Genomic DNA, 19,128 nt, shown 5'->3' with positions numbered 1-19,128 from the left:
TGGAAAAGTTATCGACTCTGACTCATCCCACAATTGCTGTTCTGTCCTGTTGCCATGGATACAGCCTTACAACCGAACGGCACAGCAGGAATTTCTTCCCCTTTCTTCCTCTCGTCTGTGCGTCCATCCTGAACGATGGACGGATGCTGAGGTGTTTCATTCAGGGTTGCTTCCTGTCGGGTTTTCTTCTGCAGAAAACTGAAAAACAAGTTGTTGACGGATGTTTTAAAGTCTGACTTTGGCACGAAACCTCTTGTTTTGCTCATTGAGCATCACTGAAACGCCATGACGAAAGGTTTTCTCACATGATGTCTTAGATGGACGTCTTAAACTTGGTTTAATAATTAGGGCTGGGCAACGATTAAAATGTTTAATCTAATTAATCACATGATTTCCCTGATTAATCACGATTAATCACATTTGTACACAGAATCCAAAAATGAATCCAAAAGTAGTGTATAGCTTTTAGCATTTAGCTTTATTTTAAATGTGTTGCCATATGAATGAAAGTGCCATAACATTTGTTGTGCAAACACACTTTTAACATCAGCATCTTTCTGTAGTTTTTATGTAGAAGCCTCGCTCCACTGTCTGTTTCCTTGAATGACTTGCTGCTATCAGTTGTGTGTTTTGCCTTTAAGTGATATTTTAGACTGGAACTACTACGCTGAGAAGACAATTCAACTTGGCAGAGTTTACAGATGACTTTGGTTCTGTCCACTCCGCCGTCTGGAAGAACTTTAACATGAAAATGGCCGAGTAAAAGTTCCTTACCCTTCTCCATGTTTGGTGGATCCACCGATTACTTTCTTTTCTGGTTCAACAGCAGACAGCAACAGACTTTTACAAAATAAAAGCCTGTGAGCAACAGACTTTTACAAAATAAAAGCCCATGAGCAACAGACTTTTACAAAATAAAAGCCTATGATCAACAGACTTTTACAAAATAAAAATAATAATAAAACAGGGGTGGTCCGTGGCGTAGTGGGTTGAGCAGGTGCCCCATGTACAGAGGCTATAGTCCTCCCTGCAGCTGGCCCCGATTTGAGTCCCGCATCGGACGGTCCTGTGCTGCGTGTTGTTCCCCCTCTCTCTGCCCCTTGCTTCCTGTCTCTCTGCCCCCCAAAAAACAAAAAACACCTGCATTAATGCAGGATAACATATTTCTCTGCGTTAAATAATTAACGAGTTAACGTGATAATAACGAGTTAACTCGCCCAGCCCTAAATAAAAACATAATTATTCATCTAAACACTATGAAAAACAAAGTGTTTAATGGATATTTGTTGTTGTTATTCATGTTAGCTTTAATACCAAGTTGTGTTTTTATAAATAACAAACGTTAAACCATTGTGTTGATTATTCCAGGAGACTTTTCACACAAATATAATTAACTGTTAAAACATGACAGACACCTTCTTGCTGTAATTTTTAAAAATGCTGGAGAAAGTTAAAGAGACTGAAGACCGTAAACAAATTAAAAGGATTCATGATTTATGTCATCTGCACCTCCATCACTGTCTGGTTTGGGTCAGCCACCAAACGAGACAGGGCCAAACTGCAACGGACAATTAGGGCTGCAGAGAGGATTATTGGAACTGGCCTCCCTTCCATACAGGACCTGTACCGGTCCAGGGCCAGGGAAAGGGCAGTAAAAATCTCTGCAGACAGACTCACATCCTGGTCACAAACTGATTTCCCCCCCTCTGGCAGACGATACGGGGCACTGCTTGCCAAAACCAGACGACACAAAGACAGCTTCTTCCCCCAAGCAGTCACTCTGTTGAACACCAAGGAATAGCATTCCCACCCATAGTTGCTATTTATTTATATTTATAATCAATTCCACTCTTACTGTTCTGCATTTCAAATTTTTATTATTTCATGTTATTGTTGAGTGTTGTACTTTGTGAGTGAAGTTGTACCGGAGTCAAATTCCTTGTTTGTTTAGTCAAACCTGGCCAATAAAGCTGATTCTGATTCTGATTCTGATATAACAACAGAGCAACACGCAAACATATGTTTTTACATCTATGCAAATATATATGTAATATTTGTAACTTGAATAAGTAATAAATTCAGAGTTATTTAACATTAAGGAGTAGTTACATTTAGAAGTTACATCTGGCCACAAAATGAGTTTGACACCCCTGATGTAAGGCAAGGCAATTTTGTTTGTAGAGCACAATTTGTACACAAGGTAATTCAAAGTGCTTTACAGCTACATAAAATCACAAGAAGGCAATAAAATCGTAAAATAAATAAATAAATAAAAAAAATAGAAAATAAAAACCCATTAAAAATAATCATTAATTAATTAATTTAAAAGCAAAGAGTGCAGATAAAATACTTTCAGGTGTCATATGCACAGCTAAACAGAAGTGTTTTCAGCCTGGATTTAAACATTGTCAGAGTTGAGGCCTGTCTCACATCTTCTGGAAGACTGCTCCAGATTTTAGGAGCATCAAACTGAAACGCAGCCTCACCTTGTTTAGTCCCTCTGATTGGCTGTTGGACTGTGTGTAAGAGGCAGAAAAGACTTAATATCAATTTATCCTAGAGTTTGATCACTTTGAGCTCCAGAAAGCATCAAACCGGAGCCGTAGATCTTCATCCTTCCTCTGTTTTCTGAACCGTCCACAAAACTCAGAGCGCTTTTACATGTCCACCCCCGTCCTCTGTTAGTGTGGACGGTGCCTTTGAGCAAGGCATCTGACGGGTGTGGAACAGATAAAGGATAAAAACCGGACAGACGGACGGACAGCAGCTGCTGGAAGATGAACCGGAGCATCGGCTCGCATGAACACACCGTGTGTAATTGAACATGAACCTGATTTTTTTTTTGGACATAAATGCTGCCGCATGGCTGGTCTGATGTCTGGCTAACACATGTGCGCCCGCCCACACGCTCTCAGTCAGTCGCACATTCACGCACCAGTAGACACATTTAAAGCCGGAACAGAAGCTTCTTTTGTGCTCAGTTGTTGGAACTCCACTAATTAAAAGTTGCTCCGGAGTCCCTCTGACCTCAGTTTCTTTCTGTCAGAACATCGGCACGTTTCTGAGTTTGTCTTTATCCGTTAAACCAAAACGTTCAGGTTTTATTTCCAAACACTTTCTGCCTCCGGCCTGATCCGTTAGTCAGAATCTGTCGTGTTGATTGTCTGTTGTTGAACTTTTGTTGCTGAATTTATTCACTTAAATGTAAATGCATTTTATTTATACAGCCCTTTACAGACATTCCTTACAATGTACCAAAGTGCTTTACAGCAGGTAATAAATAAAGAGAAGAAGAAGTAAAAACAAATAAAAACAAAAGAACAGTGAAAGCAATAAAATACAACAAAATCGAATAAGATAAAATTGTCATCATACTACTGGGCAGAGATGGGACCAAGTCACACATGTGCAAGTCTCAAGTAAGTCCCAAGTCTTAGCTTTCAAGTCTCATTTCAATTTTTTCTTGGGCAAGTCCAGTCAGTCAAGTCACCTTATTATTGCAATTTTACCTGCAGAATCTGATCTTAATAAAGAGAAAAGACAAGATATAAGTAACTGTCAGTAAACATCATTGGCCAATATGTCCAACCTGTCCACCCCGTATCATATCAAGCTAACGTTAGCTAACTACCGACTAGGCTAAGAGGATAATATTAGCTAATTTGACAAGCACTTAGTGGTCAGAATGGATCTTCAAATGACGAACACAGTTCGAAGTTATGCTAGATGCTTAACACTCAAGTCATTCAAGTCATCATGTCTCAAGTCAAGTCAAGTGCCGAGTCTTTAACTTCCAAGTCCGAGTCGAGTCTCAAGTCTTTTATTTTTTGTCAAGTCAAGCCACAAGTCATCAAAACAGCAACTTGAGTCGACTCGAGTCCCCATCTCTGCTACTGGGTATTAAAAGCAATCCTAAATAAGTAGGTTTTTAGCCGAGATTTGGAGAGGCCCAGGTCATATTACAGTTTTTTTCCATCGCTAACAAGCGCTTACCCATACTTCAGATACTTTTTCTAAACTCTTAACACAGACTCACACCTACAAAACACAATTGGCCAAATGGATAATTTTCTTCTCAAAAACACATTTTGTTAAATATATAATAACTCTTCATTTCAAAATAGAACACATCTTTCTCTGCACACATTAACTTTACCAAAACACTGGAAATCTGACTCAAAATGAAATTATTCTGTCAAAGAATAACACTTGTTTACACTTCACAAGGTACATGCAGTCAAAAGGAGTACACCAGGTTTCATAATACTGGCTATTGTTGACATTACAAAAACTGCATAGACTTTTATGTTTCAGTTTTACAGGTATTTGCATGCAAAACATGAAATCCACCGTTTTTTCACTAAATTTCTTGGTTGGAAACTGTATGTCCACATGTAATGTTCACATTCAAAGGCATTCCAGTAAAAAGCAAATACGTTTTTATTTTCCTTTACTGTTTACTACAGGAGGTACAGTAGAAATACTGTTTACAATATGATAGAACAGAAAACAGTTCACTTACAGTGAACAAAATATCCATGAAATACACAAGAGCATTCTGAACAAAAAAACAACTGCAAATAGTCCAGATAAAAAGGGGGCGGGGGACTAAAAAAAAGCACAAAATTACTGATTACTGATCTCTGCGATCTTCAGGGTTAGGCCACATGTTTTCATCAACATCGCATCTGATATTATCCAAGGCGAGGCACCTGGGATAAAACCGCTTGGTATGTCGGATCTACCCTTGGCAATCATCAACTGTGATGTCCCTGCAGCCAGCATCCATGGCTTCAAGGAGGGACATCTGGTGGCTGATGGTCATAAACCTTCCACCTCCATGCAGAAAAGAACTCCTCTATGGGGTTGAGGAAAGGTGAATAGGGTGGAAGGAAGAGACGTACCAATCTTGGGTGGACTTCAAACCATGTAGTTATGGCTTGTGAATGGTGGAAAGCCACATTGTCCCAGGTGATCACAAAGGTCCTCATGTTTTCACCCTGCTGATCCTGCTCTGGAACCAGGCGATGGTGGAGATCATTGAGAAAGGCAAGGAGGCGCTCGGTATTGTAGGGTCCAACCTGACATCTGTGAAGGAGTAATCCTGCATTTGCATTGCTGCACACATGGTGATGTTTGCCCCTCTCTGACCTGGCACATCAACTGTGGCCCTTTTTCCAATTACATTTCGTCCACGCCTTTGGGCCAGATTGAATCCTGCCTCATCTATGTATATGAATTCATGAGGGGCCTGGTTGGCCTCCAATTCCATAACTCTCTGAAACAAAGTTTATGTAAATCTCATTACTGTATACCATACTGTACTGTAACCTATTACTGTGTAGGTTACCTACTTGCAAAGTGCAAAGCTTATAGAACTGGACATTGAATTGAATATACAGTACTATACCTGGATATGTTGTGGTCGTAGCGCCTTGACTCTCTCACTGTTCCTCTCAAAGGGAGCAGTGTAGAGCTGCTTCATCCGTACTCTGTGTTTGGACAATGTCCGTGTAATGGTTGTGAGGCTGATGCTGTCGATATTGTCAAATATCTCATGGTCCTCCACAATTCTGGTTTGAATTTCACGTAGCTTTATTCCATTATTTGTAACAACCATTTCTACAATGGCAAGCTCTTGATCATTATTGAGGAGCTTTCCTCTTCCCCCAGAGGGAGGGACAAAAAAAAAAAAAAAAAAAATCAACATATGCATTACTGTATGCCCTTATTGACATGTCAAGTGGGAATAGAAACAATCCATGTAAAAAGCAATACTTACCTGTTGGTTTGTTGAAAGATGCGTATAATGGAGGCAACCGTTGACCGCCTCAAATTGGGCTGCACTCTTTCACCAGCCTCTCTTAGTGAAAGACCGTGGTTGATTACATGGTCAATGATAGTGGCACGAATTTCATCACTGACTACTGTTCTTGCAGCCCTTGGGATGCCACCACCACGCATTCTTACACCTCTACCTTGCCCCCTCCTTGGGCCTGCTCTTCTCCCTGGCCCTGCTCCTCTCACTGCACCTGCTCCTCTCACTGCACCTGCTCCTCTCACTGCTCCTGCACCTCTCACTGCACCTCTCCTTGGGCCTGCTCTTCTCCCTGGCCCTGCTCCTCTCACTGCACCTGCTCCTCTCACTGCACCTGCTCCTCTCACTGCTCCTGCACCTCTCACTGCACCTCTCCTTGGGCCTGCTCCTCTCACTGCACCTGCTCCTCTCACTGCACCTCTCACTGGGCCTGCTCTTCTCCCTGGCCCTGCTCCTCTCACTGCTCCTGCTCCTCTCACTGCTCCTGCACCTCTCACTGCACCTCTCACTGGGCCTGCTCTTCTCCCTGGCCATGCTCCTCTCACTGCACCTGCTCCTCTCACTGCACCTGCTCCTCTCACTGCACCTCTCACTGGGCCTGCTCCTCTCACTGCACCTGCTCCTCTCACTGCACCTGCTCCTCTCACTGCACCTCTCACTGGGCCTGCTCCTCTCACTGCACCTGCTCCTCTCACTGCACCTCTCACTGGGCCTGCTCTTCTCCCTGGCCCTGCTCCTCTCACTGCTCCTGCTCCTCTCACTGCTCCTGCACCTCTCACTGCACCTCTCACTGGGCCTGCTCTTCTCCCTGGGCCCCTTGCTCTTACTCTTCCTCATCCAGACATTACAGTGTTTGTCTTTTTCTGTTTCTGTTTCCAAAAATATCACTCTTCAAAGCCACTGAGCCTAAGCCAGACTGGAGTCAGCTGTGGTTGGCCCAATTTATAAACATAAATTAACGTAAATCAGCTGTGTGTCAATTATTCAATTGTTTGTTAATTATCAGCTGAGATATACTGTTTTTGAACTGATATCACTGCAGAAGCAGAGGTTTTTATACTGTATCTAAGGTTTTGAATATTGTTTTTGCTATTGTGGGATGTTGTGTGTTAACATTCGTAAATAATACAAAAACAATCCATAATTTTGTTGGGGGGTATAGCTTGTCTGTTAAGAAAATGTGTTTGACTGCATATTGTGTGAAACGACATGAAATGTGTGAATGGTATGGCCACAAAATACCCATGCTGTGCTAATTGTGTTAAGAGTTTAGAAAAAGTATCTGAAGTATGGGTAAGCGATTGTTAGTGATTGAAAAAAAACTGTAAGCTTAAACCTGGTGTAGGACCACAGCTGACTTATGGAGGTCCAGGGTTGTTGTGGTGAGTCCCATCATGACAAGATAACAGTTCATTAGCTTGTTTGGCTCTTTGTTCGATCAACCTGGCAACCCAACCCATCCATGGCGTGGGAACGCTCCTTTAAGAGGTTTTCACCTGAATAAATGCACAAAAGACTTTATTCATCTCCTCTGCTTAGCCGATCAAACATACAATAATATCCAATAAAGTGTGTTAAACATGGGCGCCTAAAATCTATAAAACAAGGTTTCTCTGTCCCCAGACACCCAGGATTGAATTTCCTCAACATTAGACGTGACTAAATCATTTTTTAAACTCTAAAACATACGACCAGCATGGACCTCATCCGGGCCGACACCATCCAGAGCTTAACGTAGCCTCCGTCAGTGGGGTCACATGGCACCGAAAGGATCAGTTTATTGGCTAAATTACAACCAGACTGAGTTATTAAGTGCAATGTTGGACCGGTTTTGGCTGGTTCTGACCCTGCTGGGCTGGTTTTGGCTGGTTCTGACCCTGTTGGGCCGGTTTTGGCTGGTTCTGACCCTGTTGGGACGGTTTTGGCTGGTTCTGACCCTGCTGGTCCGGTTTTGGCTGGTTGGTTTTGGCTGGCTCTGACCCTGTTGGACCGGTTTTGGCTGGTTCTGACCCTGTTGGACCGGTTTTGGCTGGTTGGTTTTGGCTGGCTCTGACCCTGTTGGACCGGTTTTGGTTGGTTGGTTTTGGCTGGTTTTGACCCTGTTGGACCAGTTTTGGCTGGTTCTGACCCTGTTGGACCGGTTTTGGCTGGTTCTGACCTCTTGGACCGGTTTTGGCTGGCTCTGACCCTGTTGGACCGGTTTTGGCTGGTTGGTTTTGGCTGGCTCTGACCCTGTTGGACCGGTTTTGGCTGGTTCTGACCTCTTGGACCGGTTTTGGCTGGTTCTCGGCCCACTTTAGGTAATCAGCCTGTCAGGACAGATTAGGACTGATGCTATAATCATCTGAAAAACATCTCTCCATCCTTTTTCTTATTATCATCCTGTCCTTCCTCCTGATTTCTGCTTCTCCCTTTATATCGGCCGTCTTTGCTTTCCAATTTCCTCCCTCAGTCTTTCTCTTTCCACCTCATCTTTGCTCATTATTTTCCCTCCTCACGTTTTCTTTCCCTTTTCCTTCTTTTTGTCCTCATATTACCTTTCATTTTCACATTTTCTTTTAATCCCCACGGTGTTATTCTTCCTTTTGTCTTTCATTTCATCTCTTTTCTCGTCACATCTTCGCCCAAACGTTCACTTTTTCCTTTTGTATCGACGCGTTCGCTTCTCTTGTCTGTGCTCATCCACTCCTTTTTTTCCACAGATCATCCCCCTCTTTTCTCCTCTTCATTTCTTCTTGCATTAACAGTAAATGACATGCACACATTATGTTTATGGAAATTAGACACAGAACTGAGAGCAGATTAGTGTTTATAAGACTCCTCTGAATCTCTTTTGTATGCCACCTATTTCCATGCTCTATTTTTATCACCCATCTATAATTATTGTTCTTCCTTTTTCTCCTCAGTGACTGATGTTCGCTCTTGTCTCGCTCTGCTGTGGCTTTAATTGAAGGTTGTCGGTTATGTTAACACATGCTGAGCTGAGCCTCAGCGGCAGCTGTAAACAGCGTCGGTGTACGGGCCGTAATGAGCACAAACCTTTCAGAGGTGATCGTATATTCTCTGTCAGAGAGCGACGCACCGACAGCAAGAACAGAAACAAGAAGTCGAATCTTACTCCAGAAAGTTGAGGAAGTAAACTGAAAAACAAACATTTGTTTCTATTTTCTGGTGGAGAAACACTCATAATCATAACCGAATGCTCAATCCTGACCCTAACCATCAACCCAATTCTAATCTTAGCTCTAAGACCAACTCTTACCCATCAAAAATACCGTTGCACACATTTACAGGAAGTCCCCATAAAGTCATTATGACATAAAAACGTGCACACTGCTCCTCTTAGAAACAGCTAAAGCTCTGTTTACGTCTGATATTAACGCAGATCGTTGGGGATCAGCACTCAGGACAGATCAGGGACGCATTCAGAGGTGGTGAGAAGACACATTTATCCACATTCATGCAGCAGTCTGAAAGGAAATACATTCCTATGATGTCTTCTGCCTAAATGTAAGCACATATTTATTTAGGCACTAATTAGATCATCCATAGGGAACTGCTCCAGATGACCTGCTCCACAGGAACTGTTCCAGAGGAACTGCTCCAGAGGAACTGCTCCAGAGGAACTGCTCCAGATGAACTGCTCCAGATGAACTGCTCCAGAGGAACTGCTCCAGAGGAACTGCTCCAGATGAACTGCTCCAGAGGAACTGCTCCAGAGGAACTGCTCCAGAGGAACTGCTCCAGATGAACTGCTCCAGATGAACTGCTCCAGAGGAACTGCTCCAGAGGAACTACTCCAGAGGAACTACTCCAGAGGAACTGCTCCAGATGAACTGCTCCAGATGAACTGCTCCAGAGGAACTGCTCCAGAGGAACTGCTCCAGAGGAACTACTCCAGAGGAACTGCTCCAGATGAACTGCTCCAGATGAACTGCTCCAGATGAACTGCTCCAGATGAACTGCTCCAGATGAACTGCTCCAGTATCTGTTGCTTTAAGTGCGACTGTGATGCATCTGCTGGATCGAGGATAAATCGGAGCACAGCTGCATCCCCAGTTCAATTTGAGGAGAAGGTTGTAAAAGCGCTCTGAAGAGTTTAAACTTGCAAGTGATTCACTTTCTCCGCAGTAACAGCACTTTCTTGTATGCTGACTGTGAATGACTGCTGCAGATGTTGAACATGACACTAATCATGCTTTGTGCACACTGGTCCAACACATTGTGCAAAGTGGCTGATTTCAGAGTATTTTTGTCCATAAAATATATTCCATAGAGGATAAGAGTTGCTTTGGTTTGGAAGCTTTAATCCAACATCTGATCATTTAATGAAGAAATACCAGTTTTCCTTCTGTTCACTGTCAGAGTTATTGGTTATAAATGACTCTGACAGTCTCTTTATTACCATAACACAGATTATTATTACCAGAACTAACACAACCAGGTCAGACGGACAGTTTCAGCTCAGCAGAAAGTACATTTATACAGAGAAATCATTTACCATCATTTAACTTAAACTACCTTAAATTAGATTAGTCGTGTCTTAATTTAACCTTTGTCCATGTACATCTTATACATGCACGAGGTCCAGTTAGCTGTTGCATAAATACTCTGCACATATATATGCAAACAATCATCTTGTAAAGGTCAAAAAGTCTTAAAGTTTGATCTTTGATCAGCAGACTCCACCTCTGCAGAGCATCTTTCAGTCTGATAAAACCACTGATTTTATGGACCGTCTTTGTCCTGTACCAGCTGCCATCTTCTCCGTCATTTGTGACACTTCCTGCTTTGCATCTTTGTTCCTTTCTTGGCTTTTTTGCGCTTTAATCTTTGTCTTTGCAGCGTTTTCTGTAGCAAAGTTAATTATCCGCTGATCACAGAACGAATCTACGCTAGCTGCGCGTTCACTTCCTCACAAAAGAAAGTCGGTTTCCATCTGTGTCAGGTGGCCCTGGCCTGCTGAATTATCCAGTACAGAACCATGTCTTGTCATATTCTTTATCAGCTCAGCACAAACGCTCTGTTGCAGACAGAAGCAGAGCAGCAGGACATGGGAGAACAGCTTCAACCCGACATGTTTTCCTCAACGTGACTCAGGAGTCACTTTGTCTTCACATCTTCACATCTGGAGAAACGTCTCCTGATGTCGCCTCCGCGCTGCTTTAGGCTGGGGTTTAAAAACGCTTTATTTTTTAAACCCCAGCCAACTAGCCGGACTACCTTCATCAACACCAAAACGAGGCTGGAACTCTGCTCACAGGACGCAGCAGGGGGTAAGAAGACGTTCATAAATGATGTTGCTAATATGGGATGTCATACAGCTTCATGTCAAAAGAGGCGAACTATCCCTTTAATGTCAGAAAAATTACACACGTCCAAGTTTTACAGAAACTTTGGAGCCGATGCCCGTTTGCTCCGCTGACTCCCGACGGTGTGATGATGTCGATAAAAAGTGTGTCTATATAATCCGTCTGAGACACGATCAGGGATGAACGCTGACTCAGCTCAATTCTGATGAGACAGGTATATGAATGGGAATGAAAGATGTCCTGATAGAGATCTCTGCATAAGCATCTGTGTGTTTGCGTCACACAGTGTCTTTGAAGTCTTGTTGTCAGTGTCTGTCTGGTCTTTGAAGTCTAAGTGAATTTTCCTGAATTGTCTTTTGAACACGGTGTGAGTCATGTGTATTTAATATAAATATCTATAGATATATATATGTGTGTTAAATACACAGTTAAATGCTGGTGTAATCGTTGACTCAGGGTTTTTCAAGCGCAGAGCAGAAAACTTGTTCGGTCGTAGAAAAAGAGCGGACGATGTTTAAAGATGCACAAACTGATTCTGTTTTGCTGACTGCAGGACTGAATAAGCTGAATAAATAAGGAGCAAATAAAGTATCGTTACCTCCCACACAAGGCTTTTAAAGATCTCCAGATCTCCTTTGAGCATTTATAGAGTAAATATTTATAATTAATAGATTATTCATGCACTGGAGGTAAAACTAGTGTCAGAATAAGGAAACTTTAAACACTCAGAGTCAGAATTATTCAATTGCTGCTGTTTTCACTTTAATGACAACAAGAAGAAAACAGAATCTGAAGTTATTGATGCCACTTATTTAAACAAACAGTTAAGTTTAGGTGTGTAAAACTGGATAAAACCATGAATAAAAATTCTCCACCAAACTTTGATAACTGACTGACTGATTATTCGGGTTTTCATGTAAAAGTAAAGAGTTTCCAATCCTCTTTTCAGTTTTTATTTGACCATTTATTAATATTCTACAGATTTAATCACTGATTGATTAGAGACAATTGGCAAAATAATTGATATTCTTGTGTAAAATCCCACTAATATATAAACACCTGCATCATTATCTCCTACTAGCAACTTAAAAACCTGAAATACTTTCTGATTCCTTTAAGACTTTGGTGTAACTGTCCGTGGTGCTGATCACTGTCCGTGGTGCTGATCCCTGCACGGCCGTTAAAGGCTCTACATTCATTGAAGATGAATGATGATAACTGTAGTGACTATTTATGCATGACAATAATAGATAAAACTTTTGACTTAAAGGTAATCAAACTAAAAATAAACAAATAGTCACTTGACGCACTTTTTGGTTTCTGGTTTACGCAGCACAAAAAGGTCCAAAACGTCCAAAAAATGTAGTTCATCGTGGATTCATTCCAAGTTTGCAGGCAAAACCAAACATGGCAAGCTTCACAGGATCCCTTCCTGCCTCTCCTGCTCTGATTCCCGCACTTTCAGCCTGATTGCCTTACCTGTTCACCCACTGATTGACTGATGACTGGTAAAAAACCATGTGACCACCCAAGTGAGTCCAAAGCTCCCTAAAACCCAAGTATTTATGTGTAAAACGCCCATTTCCCAAACAAAAAAAATAAGAATTACAAACCAATTTATCCTAAACTAACTAAAATTAAACAAAAATACTAATTATCAACCAAAAAATAAGCAAATAATATAAAATAAATCTAAATTCTAAGACTTAACTAAAATAGAGAAATAACTCCTACAATAATAGTGATGCTGGTCTGTAGCAGTGATTCCTGTCATTCTCTGTAAATATCTGAGCAGTAATTTATTAATCATGTGTTAATTAATAAAACAATAAAACTAGAAGAAGCTTTTGGGCTGCTCAGTCATCACATTTCATATGAATCCTTCATTCTAACTCTGTATTCAGATGAGACTCTGTCCAAGGTGCTGATTCTTTAACATGATAATAGAAATCTAATTAGGAACATAATCAGTAAGGATCATTAATGTCTCCGTGCTGCTCTGCCTGCAGTAATACCTGAGTAGCTGTCCGTGGTGCTGATCCTCAGCTTCTTCTTCTATGGTAACCTTTAAAGTGTCCTGATCAACAGTTCTGCAGCTTCCTGAAGCTCTTTCAGAGTTTCTCTTTTGACATTTTTTGCTTCTTCCCTCATCTTCAATCCAGTCCTTGTACCTGAGCATCTTCAGAGGAATTAGTTTTTTCTTTGTTAAAGCAATACTATGTAACATTTCTACCTTAAAATAACAGCTTGAAAAAAATTGTGCGGCTGGAATGAGTTTTAATATTACGATTGGCCTGTCTCCTATGCCCTTTGGGGGTCTGAGTTGGAAAAACTGCGCTATGTAACTTTGCTGGACCGGCCCGGGAGCTGAGCGGAAGTACTTCGACTTGCTTTCTGGCACACCTACCGCAAAAACAAATAGGCCCCTCTCACGCTCCCAGGTACATTTGATTACTCTTACCTTCTCGGTCGACATAGCTTGCACCTTCTGACTCCTCGCCGGTTCGTCAACAAACGTGAAACGTGAAAGCGAAAGGGTGTTGTATTTACGACAGTGTAACCGTACATTACCTCCAAGCCTGTAGGGGGAGCTCCATAATGGGCTTTTTGAGAAGTTACATTGTATTGCTTTAAGCCACTTAACTCTGAGCTATGAACCATTCAGGCAGGAAAAAGGCTCCTAACTCAAGGGATGAACCAGTGTTGTGTCCACACAGAACAGACAACTTAGCAAAGAAGCCATTTTAAACTGGATCTTTAGGCACTTTGTTCCCAGCAGCCTGTCACAGAGACACATCATTTGTTCCCATTTCTTTAGCTGCATCTCTGAAAAACAGCTTCATAGTTTCAACTTTTTTGTACATTTACGTTTAAAACTGTTTTCAGTTACCAAAATAGTCAAATTAATATAAGAAATTCAGTTGTAAAAAAATCCTAATCCCAAAAAATGAACGTCTAAAAGTAGGGAAAAAAAACTAAAATTATATGTTAAACAACATCACGAAAAAGTAAATAAGATTCAATTTAAAGCTTAAAAAGGAATATAAGATATAAACTAATGACTAATTATGGAACAATTAATATAAATTAAATGATTAAACTGTTTTATGCCACCAGAAATGAATAATCTAGAAGCTCTTTGTGGGTTTTAGACTGGAATTAAGATTTGTTCCCATTTCTTTAGCTGCATGTGTGAAAAACAGCAAAGATAACACAGTCTGGCAGACAGAAAACAGGATTTCTGCAGCAACAAGGTGATTCCCAAAGAGCTGTTAGCTGAAAACTTGGCATATCTCAGCATGGTGTGCAGTGTGTCCTTAAAACATTTGAGGAAACTGGACAAGTGGACAAAAGAAGAAGTGTCAGGCCTAAAGAACTATCTACAGCAGATGAACAGGATCTGAAAGTGATGTCCTCAAGAAAGAGGAAAAAATACAGCAAAGACCTGACACAGGAGCTGAGAGATGCATCTGGACCTTCAGCTGATCCATCTGCTGTTGGCCCAAGCCTCATCAGAAATGGGCTCCATGGAAGGGTGGCTGTCAAGAAGCCGTTCTTAAGGAAGGGAAACAGGGAGAAAAGGCTGAGCTGTGCCAAAGGACACAAGAAGTGGGCTGAAAATCAGTGGCAGCAGGTCTGATGGAGGGATGAATCCTCCCCAGAGCCCGGAGCTCAACATTACTGAAGCAGGTGTGGGATCATGTTGGGAGAGAACGGAACAAAAGGCAGCCCACATCCAAAGAAGAGCTTTGGGATGTCCTTCAAGAAGCCTGGAGAACTATTCCTGAAGACTCCTTAAAGAAAGGACAGAAAGCTCGTCTGAGAGGGTTCAGGCTGTGTTGGAGGATAAAGGAGCTCAGAGCAGATATTCACTTTAAAGCTGCTCAGAACTGAACTAACTCTGTTTTTAACCTCAGATTCTGGGTTTAGATTAAAGTTTGAACATGTTTCAGTGAATCTCTGCCGCTGGAACTGAACTGAGAATCAGAAACTTATGGGAAAAGTCTTTGTCTTCAATCTAAGCAAAAAAAAACATTCAATTTGCTTTAATAAATTGGATAAATGTTGATGTTTTTGACTGTAGAAGCTCAGGCCCCGCCCCCTCCCTCTCTGCTGTGCTTCAGCTCTGCCAAAGCAGGCTGCCAGTAACCATGACAACTGAGTGATTGACAGCATCAAAGACTCCTGGAGGATAAAGGAGCTCAGAGCAGATATTCACTTTAAAGCTGCTCAGAACTGAACTAACTCTGGTTCTGACTCAGATTCTGGGTTCAGCTTCACGTTTCAGTGAATCTCTGCAGCTGTTTCCTGTTTTCCTGACAGTAAAGAAACGACTCAAGACTTTTGCACAGTTTTGTTCCATCTGGAAAACCTCTAATTTCATCAAACTTTATTGTAAATCTCTTGTTTTCCTCTGTTTCATAGCTCCAAAGCAGAGACGTATTTATGTGTTTGTAAATTTTATGGATTAAACTTTTTAAACTGGATTAAACTGATTAAACACCAACATACAACCAGTGAACATGTTCACATATGCGTTTCATTTTGGCCTCTCAGGTCTGGCGGTGCTGCAGAGGATCCTGGACACGGCGGCAGAGCACAGCTGGCAGGTCACCTCCATCAACTTGGACACTCTGACAGAGGCAGCCTTCATCAAGCTGCTGGCCGACCTCGACTACAAGAAGGACTTCCAGATCATCATCGACTGCGAGCTGGAGCGCCTCAACTCCATCCTCAACCTGGTAAAACACTCACTGACTCTAAGCTATTATCGAATCATTTAGTTTACATGCAGACATGTGGACCACATGAGTGGACCCGCCGCTCTATAAGAACCCCTTTTCCACATTCCTTCACAGGTCTTATTGATGTGAAACCAGTGCAGAGATAAGACAGTTAAATGATGCTTTTTACGTGATATTTCAGTGATGGTTTCGCTGTTTCCAGGCGTGGAAGTGATTACCTCCTCATGTGAGACGGCAGCAGCTGCAGCTTTATGAGAGCGTACAGATCTGAGAGCAGATGGCTGAGCTGAAAGATGCTTTTCACATGGATCAAATACTGTAACCGTCGTTTGTATTGATTCTTAATTAGATTCGCACCAGCAGTCACCCCGCGGATCCCCGTTCAGACCCGTCCTCGTGTCCTTAATTAATTCAGTTATATTTCATTTGCTGTTTTTTTTTGGATCTGTGGCTCAAACAAAGACCAATAATCCTGTAAGTGTGAGTAGATCAGAGCTGTTTATCAGAGTATAATAAGCAGATGGGAGACAGAGATTAATTAGACCGTTTTCATTAAATGTGATTAGTTTTTCTTTTTTGTCATGAAGCCGTAACGAGGCTGAAAAATGAGCAACCTGTGCACGAATGAAGCTGACCAAACAATCTTCTTTATTCCAGCCTCAGTGCATCTCTGGTTGGTGTCACTTCCTCCTCTTTGTTCCCTTTGGGAAGCTGCTGCTGTCTGCAAGCTGTTATGAGCCCATTACAGCTGTTTCACTTTAACACAACTGTCTGAACAACAGTAAGTTCGCCTCTGAATGCGACGCCGTTTCCTGCCAGGTGTCCACAGATGAGCAGCGTGGAGTAGATGTTTGCTTTATGAGAACTCCAGAGCCTGAAACCGAACCTCCGTAGACTGATGCTGAGCTCTGCTGCAGGCTAGCTCAGCACGGCACACCTGAGCCTCAGCTCGGACTGGTTTCTGAAGTGCATTGTGGGATATGCAGGTGCCAGATTTTAGGAGAAAAGAAGGCGTGTGGAATCAAACGATCCCATGACGCTGCATAACAAATCTTTAATTGAGCGTGAGTCCAGTGCCTCAGAGACTTTCCAAGGATGCAGGTCGGCTCATTCCCTTCAAGAATGTCAGAAACGGAGTAAAAACAGAGATTCCTGAAGGTTCTCAGGTAAAAAGAATGACTTTAGAGTGGAATCCTGCTGATTTTCTGCAACAACTTCTGTGACACTGCGCTGTTTTTCATTAACGTTTACCACCCTGTCTGCAGTCTCTGTCTGAGAGCCAGAAACAGAGGCGTTGGGAGTCTGAAACAGACGTTTACAGCTGTGGCTCGATGAAAAACTGCTTCCTGATTAGGGCTGTAGCGATATACTAATCTCACGATACGATTCAATTCGATATGATACGATACGATACGATTCGTTTCGATTCGATACGATACAATTCGATGCGATTCGATTCGTATGCGATACGATACGATTTTATACGATTCAATACGATACGATACGATTCGTTTCGATTCGATACGATACAATTCGATGCGATTCGATTCGTATGCGATACGATACGATTTTATACGATTCGATACGATTCGATTCGATGCGATTCGATTCGTATGCGATACGATACGATACAATACGATTTGATACGTTTCTATACGATACGATTCGATGGGATTCGATACGATTCAGTTCGATACTATGCATTACGATACGATACGATTCAATTCGATTCAATTCGATACAATTCGATTCAATTCGATACGATACAATTCGATACGATTCGATGCGATACGATTCGATTCGATACGATTCGCTACGATTCGATACGATTCGATACGATACGATTCGATACGATTCGATTCGATACGAAACAAAATGATCAGTTTGGAAACGACATGACATGACACGATACGACACGATTCGATTCGATACGATTCGATACATTTACATCATTTTCTGGGGGGAAAAAAGGGACAGTGTGATTTCAATGAATCGTCGCTGATTGGACCGGTGGTCCGACCTTTGAACCGGAAGGACAACACAGCCAGACAAACAGAAACAAATGAACATGTCACAAACTTGAGAGCTGTGCACTTTATACAACATTTTTATGAACTAAAATGTTGTTTTTTATAATGTGACCCCCTGGTATTGTATTGTATCACCTTAATGTTCTGTGTTTTCACTAATTGTAATGTCTGACTTTTCAATAAAGTTTGCTTTAAAAAAATGAATTCAATAAAAATTTATTTAAAAAATTCGATATTCGCAGCTGAAAAATTGATACTTTATTGGGAAACAAAATATCGATATATATTGTAGTATCAATAAAATTGCTCATAATCCTGATATTTCCATCGTGACCTCGTCTGTGTTAACTTCAAGTTAACAAAGTTTAAAAAAAAAGGGTCTAAACTTCCTCCTCCTTTCTCTCGCTGCTGCCCTTCACCTTCGACATCTCCTCTTCAACTCGTCTGGATTTTGGATCTTTTGGGATCCGTTGCTTCCAGCAGCTGCTCCTTCATGCAAACTTTCGCAGCTGCAAATGTGTCAAAAAACTTTGAGATTTCACAAAAAAAAGCTCAGTGGAGCTCTTCCATGAAAATAGGATGGTTCCTGGACCACAAACCCAAACCGGTAGACTTTAAACTAGGGATGCAGCGATACCACTTTTTTTCAAACTGATACGTCACAGATACTTGGATCTGAGTACTTGGCGATACCGAGTACCGATGCCGATACTTCTACCACAAAAAAATTGAATGAATTGGGAAACAGGTTTTGGTCTCACTAGCCTAACCACACTGTTCCTGATTAGCTCGACATCTCCCCTTGTTGCCAATCAAAAAAAATACAACAAAAATGAAAAGCATGCAATAAATTGGTACCGGTTCATGGTATCGGTTAAAGGATAAGACCGGTTTTTTGACAATGGGCCCTTGATTTCACATTATAACATGATGTTCTACTCACCCCTGCTTGTTGTTGAACATTTGGAGCTGTTCCGAAGATATTTGAGAGGCGTCTGGCTGCTCTCTTGAGATATTTGGCCATGAAACGGTTTCCTATGGGCAAGCTTAAACAGGCACAAACTATGCTGTTTATAATTTATTAATTACTCTACACCAGCACTGATAACGCGGAGGTGCGTCGCTTACTAAAAAAAATCCGGGTTACTAATTTTGAATTTTAGCCGAATGAATAAATAGGCAGCAGGTCTGTGGGCTGTCTGTGGCAGTAGCACGACGAGGAC

At 41.7% G+C, this 19,128-nt stretch overlaps 1 protein-coding gene across 4 annotated transcripts in view; it reads left to right on the top strand.

Moving 5' to 3' along the window:
* Window positions 1–19,128, top strand: part of LOC142401498 (glutamate receptor 1-like) — a 196,518-nt gene that overhangs the window by 95,953 nt on the left and 81,437 nt on the right. For all 4 annotated transcript variants that reach the window (XM_075486943.1, XM_075486942.1, XM_075486944.1 and 1 more), the window contains one exon: window positions 15,688–15,872. In XM_075486943.1, the coding sequence (XP_075343058.1) occupies window positions 15,688–15,872 (185 nt within the window). The remainder of the gene's footprint in view (window positions 1–15,687; window positions 15,873–19,128) is intronic.

Source organism: Odontesthes bonariensis, chromosome 16, assembly GCF_027942865.1.
Source record: "Odontesthes bonariensis isolate fOdoBon6 chromosome 16, fOdoBon6.hap1, whole genome shotgun sequence".
In the NCBI taxonomy this organism is placed as follows: Eukaryota; Metazoa; Chordata; class Actinopteri; order Atheriniformes; family Atherinopsidae; genus Odontesthes; species Odontesthes bonariensis.
The sequence above is the reverse complement of the archived record's forward strand: the minus strand, read 5'-3'. Positions and strand labels throughout refer to the sequence as shown.